Here is a 6736-nt window from a genome sequence, read left to right on the forward strand (position 1 = left end):
ATGCGGTGTAGATCTCGCAGTAATAGAAAAACATAGTCTGACTTTTGTCAGTAGATGTTCATAATTCTATTACCTTATATTATGCAAAATGTATGAAATCACTTTGAAGGTAGTCATCTGTCAAAATGACATGATGTAGACCTTGCAGTAATAGTGGATAGTCTGCAAAATTTGCAGTAGATGCCAGTATTACCTTATGATATATTGAGGTAGTCACATATAATATTAATATTTGGAAGATCACTTCGAAGGTAGTCATCTTATCAAAATGACAAAATGTAGACCTCACAGTACTGATGGATAATCTGCAAATTACGCAGTAGATGCCATCAATACCTTGTGATTCCAAAATATAATATGGTGTAGTCATATTAAGTGTAATCCTTGTTTTGAATTTACATCATGATTTGCAAGAGAAAAAAAAATCAATTGCAAAACATAGTTGTTGCACTTATTGTAAAGAATAGCACTAGTATATTGGGGTCCATTGCAGATGTAATGATCGACCCATCCATCAACATAGCTCAATGCCTTGGGACTCAACCGATATGATATACTACGGTATTAACCAAAATCTAAAACAGTAAGCCTGATGACTTATGTTCATGTAGTATTAAGTCTGATGACTTGTTTGCCAATAAAAGAAACTAGAAGGGCTTAGTCTCAAATGGCCGAAGAGATAAGGTTTCCTATCGTCATCCTCAATGCATCTGGAATCAATCGATTTGTTCGGTATGCACATATAGCACCGGCACCGCCGCTGCGTACCAGTGTAACCGGGAGAAGGAGAGACCGGGGGTGGGCGGGTGGCGCCAGAGGGCTTGCTCGTCCAACGCCGCGCGCCAGAGGGCTCTGCCTGGCGTCGCTGCGTCCTCGGCCGCTGCGTCGACGTTGCTGTAGTGTCGTGGGCTGGTCGTGCTACCGGTGCCGCCGCGGTGGAGATCGCCGTTTTAGGCGCCGGCCATTGGTTACACCGAGGACACGCCGCCTGTACTGGAGGGTATGCCGCGCCGTGGTCGTGCTCCGCCTGAGGGAGGAGCGCCGCGTCGAATGCTACATCCGAGAGGTGGAGGACGCCGTCGTCGCCAAACGCCGAGGTACGCTCGCTGGGGCTTCTTCCCTTCTTTTCTCTTGTTCTTGATGCAGATTCTTCTATTCTTCTTGATTGACAATTTCTTCAGAAGCATGTCCATTGATTACTGCTGTGGACGGGAATATGGCTAATCGAATCGGCGGCATTCTTCTCTTCTCCTGTGGCCATTTCTCAGCGGAGAGCAAAAGTGCTGATAACGTGTTAGAGAGAATCGAGAGAGAGAGGAGCGAATGGAAAACAGATATATGAATGAACAGTTATTCTATTGATTGAAGATTGGGGTATTTATACCCAGTTTACAAGGCGGTTACAAAAGGAGGCAGTTGCCAAAAGTGGCACCGACATAGCAGTGATTAATAGTTAATTAACCTAATTAATTAATTCCTAACAAAATGCATGATCAGGCCGCGGGAGAAGGATTCTGGATCACTCAAAAACCAGCCCACGGCATCGGCATAGGGAACCGGGATCTTCCCAAGGTCAACTCTAGGAATGATTAGCGATCGCCGTATTAAATGGGCGCTTAACCGACAAATATCGGAGGTTGAGCCCACAGCTTCAACTTTGATTCTGCACTTATGAAGCTCCTATAATTAATTCACTGCTTAAGAATAAGATTATTGCTAGTACGTGGAGCTGGAAATGCAGCAGCTGACAGATATTTTTCGGCCGTGCTAGCTATGGTGGGCAGAAGCCGGCCTGAACCCGTTTTCCCATAAAACTCAAGGTAGAAAGGATCAAAATAAGATGTACGTACATGCTACTGAAACGAAGGAATGGTACATCAGGGTACAAGACAAGATAGTTAAAAAAACGAATTGAATTTACGTTTGATTTGCTCTAAATACGGGATCACATGGTAGCCATTTTTATGTGTACAGTATTTCTTAAAAAAAGAAGACGGAAATCACCTTAATCCTGCGGTATCTCCCGACGCCGATCACCTTAATGGTCATCTCAATGCTGTGCTCGCACGAGACAAACGCCAAGAGAGGTCAGCTTTATAAAACGGATGTAAGCCTCTCTCTGCGCATTGACTTGCTGGTTTGAAGCATCGCATTAGCATAAAATCTTTAATCCATTGCTCATCTGTAAAAAATGAAGAAAGGAAAATGCAGATTGTACAGAGATAGTTCTTCGACTCTGAAGTCAACCATTATTTAAAAATCTGAGATCACCAAGCTGGTAACCAACATTAGAGTCTTAGAGATGAGTACCGCAGCTGTACTTTGTTACCACGACATGTTCTGACAACTTGTTTTACTATCTCCATTACTGCATTAGCTCTGCGTGTTCTTGATCAAGTATAATCTCTGTGTCAGCTTGCACTGTACTTTCGGAATGATTTAGAATTACCCTGCCTCGAGAATCGAGCGTCCAAGTTGCTGCGCTATATCTTTCTCTCCATCCTGATCAAATCTCGAGATCAAACAGCTGTCTCAGACGTTCTTTGCTTGTTCATGAGAGAATGCCACGAGATGGCAGCTCAGAAGCTTCCTAGTGCAGCATCAGGAACAAGATCCACTGCCCTTTCCATTGCTTCCTGGAAGGAACTGCGAGTGCCACTGTGCAATATATATAAACCAAAAAAAGTATTGAGCGAGCAGCACAACCATATTGCATTCCATCAACATGTACAATTTGTGTTACTGCGCTCGAGGAAATCAAGATCCCGAAAAGAAGCTCACATCCATCCCCAGAACAAGATACATCCGTGGCTAGCTTCTCCCAGATCGGCCCACGCGCCTCGCGCTCGCGATCTCGGCGAGCTAATAATTGCGCAATCGGCAGTATGATACACTTATTTTTGCCAGGACTGAGCTAGCCAAACATATAGGCCATGCCCCCTATTAGCAACCAGTAAGATTCGAAGCACATGATCATGCATGCAATGCGACCATGAAATATTTCCTTCTAAATTCAAGTTCCTTTCAATAATTCAAGCTACCTCCATTACGGCGTCCCCGTTCCGTTGCGCGCGGAACGGAATGATTAAGAAAGGGCCCTTGGGCACATGGCGCCAAGCGAGCATGACACAAACTTGCACCCTGCCTCATGGTTTCCAGCTCGACGTGAGAGACATCCAAGAGCCAATTAATAGGCCACATGAGCAACTAACCACTTGATTATGATCCCCCACTACTGATAGCACAATCTCCCAAGTAAATCCTATAATTCCACGTTTGCAGCTCAAGCTACCTCTCATCCATCACAGGGCTAGCTTAGCTAGCTGCGTTTTTTTTTCTTTTTGCTGCTTTGTTTACTGGATTTTAGGCATGGCTCCCTCGGTCATCTATGCTGCTATAACTTACTTTAGGTTTCTCTTTGAAATGCCCCCTGCTGCTGCATTGAGCCGCCCTCGATTCTTGCCGATCTGCCCCGAAAAGGGCGGCAAATGGTCTGTTCCCCCATGATTTTAACAGAAACCTCTGCTGCAATCCTATGGAATGAGAAGCATCCATACCATACTATATTTATATACATACATATATTTGAGATAGATAGCATTTGGTTTCGTGTCACGACATCCACACCACACTTGCTCTCCTTTAGAGGAAGAGCATGTTGTTTACTTGGCCAGAGGTTCATCGGAGAGCGGATTGACAGCAAATACAATCACCAGGTTAGCCCCAAAAGCGCGGCGCGAGGAGATATTTTTCATATATATGTATATATATCCGGTCGATTCGTGCACAGCTTGGGAGAGAGGGTATAAGAAAGTAACATGGAAAGCAAACATATCTTGCTTGACTAGGTTTCTGTGTTTCAGGTTTCCAATGAACGGAATTGTTGCCACCACCAGAGGCAAGCAAATATACACTTAGTTAATCAGTTAAAAGAACTAATTAGAGGTCAGTGCTGTAACACTGGCTAGTATGCTTGGCACTGTGCTTGGTGGTGCACTACTACTATAGTTGGCGACTCTTAATTACTTGTAGCTTATGCACACTCGCTGATGAGTAGGAGTAGCTAGCTAGCTGCCCTTGAATCCATATTGGCTCACTGATGACATAAGAATCTTAACTGAAGCACCTAGCAGCAGCACTGGCTGCAGGCAGGTTCATCAGCTGGCTACGAGAGTGAGTGAGTGTAGTACTGCCTGCACACCAGTCAGAGAGAGAGAGAGAGAGTGAGTGTGTGTGTGAGGGGAAAGGAGAAAGGACAGCACATCTGGTGGAAATCTGGTGGGCACTACGAAAAAGGCAAGGTTGCAGCTGCCAAAACACCAAGCCTGTGTATGGTGGTGGCAATGTGGCAGAGAGTAAGATCCCAAGAACAATAAAGGAGAGGCAGGTAGGCCAGTGTGTTTGCCTGCCTCCCTCTTCATCTTGAGCAGCAGCCACACCACTGCTTTACAGTTTACACTACTACACTACACTACCACCAGTATGAAGCCACCTGCCACGAACCCATCTTCAGAGCTGTACTGCTGCATCAACCTTGGCCGGTCCAACTGCCGCCGACGCCACCATGACGCCAGGCAGCGTCACCCTCCTGCGCGAGTCCATCTCCGCCCATCAGGCGCCGAGTCTCCACTGCGCCACGCCGCCGAGATCCGCCGTCATCAATGGAGCAGATGAAACACTGCTCCTCCTCTTGTCCCCTCCAACCAGCACTCGCTCCAAAACGATGCCCCCAGGAGGGAGAACGGTACCGATAGCACCGTCATCGTCCGATCCAGTAGACCCAGATCTAGGGTTTCCCCCGGAACTTCCCGATCGGGTTGATGAGACCTGCAACGACGATGCCTCCAGAAGGAAATGACGTCTGAGACGCCGCCATCGTCCGCCAAGACCGCAGTCTGGCGCGATTTTCACCGGAAGCCACGTCTTCCCGATCTCGTGGCTGGCTGGAACCGAGCGGAACGGGGAACCTCGCCACGAAGACGTATGTTGCCGTCGGTACTCCGTCGGAGATCCGGCATCTCCTCACCGGTCCCTCCACGCGCCGCCGGTCGGCGAAAGGCCTCCCCGCGATGGATCCAAACGGGGCGTTGGATCCGTAGTAGCCGTCGTCACCATCACGAGCAGGACAGCCCATCTCGCCGGATGGGGCGCTGCCACCGCCGCCGTCCATGCATGGCCGCCGCTCCGCCGTGACCCCGGCGATGGTGCTCCGGCCCCCGCCGCTCAGCCCGGATTCTCCGTCCAGGCCGCCGCTGTTGGATCTCATGAGAAGGGCCGCCCCCGCCGCCTCAGATGCGATCCGTCGCAACCACCCGCCCAGGAGTTTTGTCACCGGGCCCGCCGCCACCGCGGCCCATGCCGGCGGCAGCGGCGGCAGGAGGGGGTGGGGAGGGGCTGGCGGCGCTAGGGTTGGGGCCCCTGGCGCCGCCTGGGGGGAGGCGACGCGAGGGGGTGGGGAGGCAGGCATCATCTATCACATGCCCAGCACATGAGGCGCTGCACCAGCACCGGCCGGCCGGGATGCAACATCTGTGGCATGCATAACCGTATGCCGCAGCAGATTGAGATCATCTACACGAACACGACAGTCATATCTTGTAGTACTAAGGATACACACACGAGAAGGAGATGATGATGATGATGATGATGAGAAGGAAGAAGCGTAAGAGTTTGTGGTGGCCTCTCCTCTTGGGAAGCTGCCGCATTTCAAACAGACCATGAGTGAGTTACGTACGAATCAAGGTTGCATGAGGGCCTCTCTTGCATCCTGCTATGCCCATTGCATGCAGATGCAGTGGATGAAAGTCGAATGTTGCTAATACCCATGAGCCATGATGCACTAGTGCAGCAACCACATGCATCAAGAGTGGTGCGATGGGCGGCCAGAGCAAGGTACGTACGTACGTAGGTGCATGCATACATGGTGCCAGCTTTTCTCCTCCATCTCCATTCTCCATGGCACAAGGACAGATACACTCATACACATACATAGAGAGAGAGTGAAGCGAAGGCCATTCCCGTCCACTGCATGCGATCACATTGGGGCAGATGATGGAGGCCTGCGCAAACTGCAAAGCATATGTGATATGCCCCTGCGGCGCAGTAGCGGCGGAGAGGAGCAGAAGATTCATGTGGGTGGGTGTAGTGTAGGCAGGGTACGTACTGTACGTACGTACGCACGCAGCCACCAGCGGCGGCAGCAGCAGCAGCTCATTTATCTCCATCTCCATCGCTTTATGTTTCATCAGGCACACCAGGAAGGACATCAGCAGCAGCAGCAGCAGAGCGACGGAAGCCCATACATGCATACATACACAGAGGCAGAGGCAGCGGCAGAGGCAGAGAGAGTCAGCCACCAATGGCTGGCACACAATACAATGCGACGCGACACGACACGACACGACGCGAGGCGATGTGATGCCATGGCAGGAGCGGCGCGCAGTGCAGTGCCATGATGAGTGATGAGGTTCGTTACGCTGACATGCATGCCTGCCAGTGGCAGCGCTGGCGGATGAAGAGGAAGGTGATGGATGGGTCCCCAGCTTGGTCGCGTCCTTGTCCGCCTAGTCGCCTCCGCGCACCCCTCCCATTTCCGTGCATACTCACAAAAATGAGACAACCTATTTTCATCTTGTATAATAACACAAGGGAGGCCGCAGGGAGTTCCGACTCCAATCTTCACTATTCACCATTTCCACCGGCACTGTCCACCATTCCATGCATCTACAGCCCGACA

At 49.9% G+C, this 6736-nt stretch overlaps 1 protein-coding gene across 1 annotated transcript; it reads left to right on the top strand.

Annotated features, from left to right (window-relative positions):
• The first annotated feature begins 484 nt into the window (after positions 1-484).
• LOC123134070 (uncharacterized) lies at positions 485-4528 on the top strand. The gene is made up of 2 exons (XM_044553419.1): positions 485-1097; positions 1182-4528. Exons 1-2 carry the CDS (start codon positions 668-670, stop codon positions 1340-1342), a joined length of 591 nt encoding a protein of 196 aa, XP_044409354.1. The 5' UTR covers positions 485-667; the 3' UTR covers positions 1343-4528.
• Positions 4529-6736: the final 2208 nt, after the last annotated feature.

This window comes from Triticum aestivum, chromosome 6B (assembly GCF_018294505.1).
Source record: "Triticum aestivum cultivar Chinese Spring chromosome 6B, IWGSC CS RefSeq v2.1, whole genome shotgun sequence".
NCBI lineage: Eukaryota > Viridiplantae > Streptophyta > Magnoliopsida > Poales > Poaceae > Triticum > Triticum aestivum.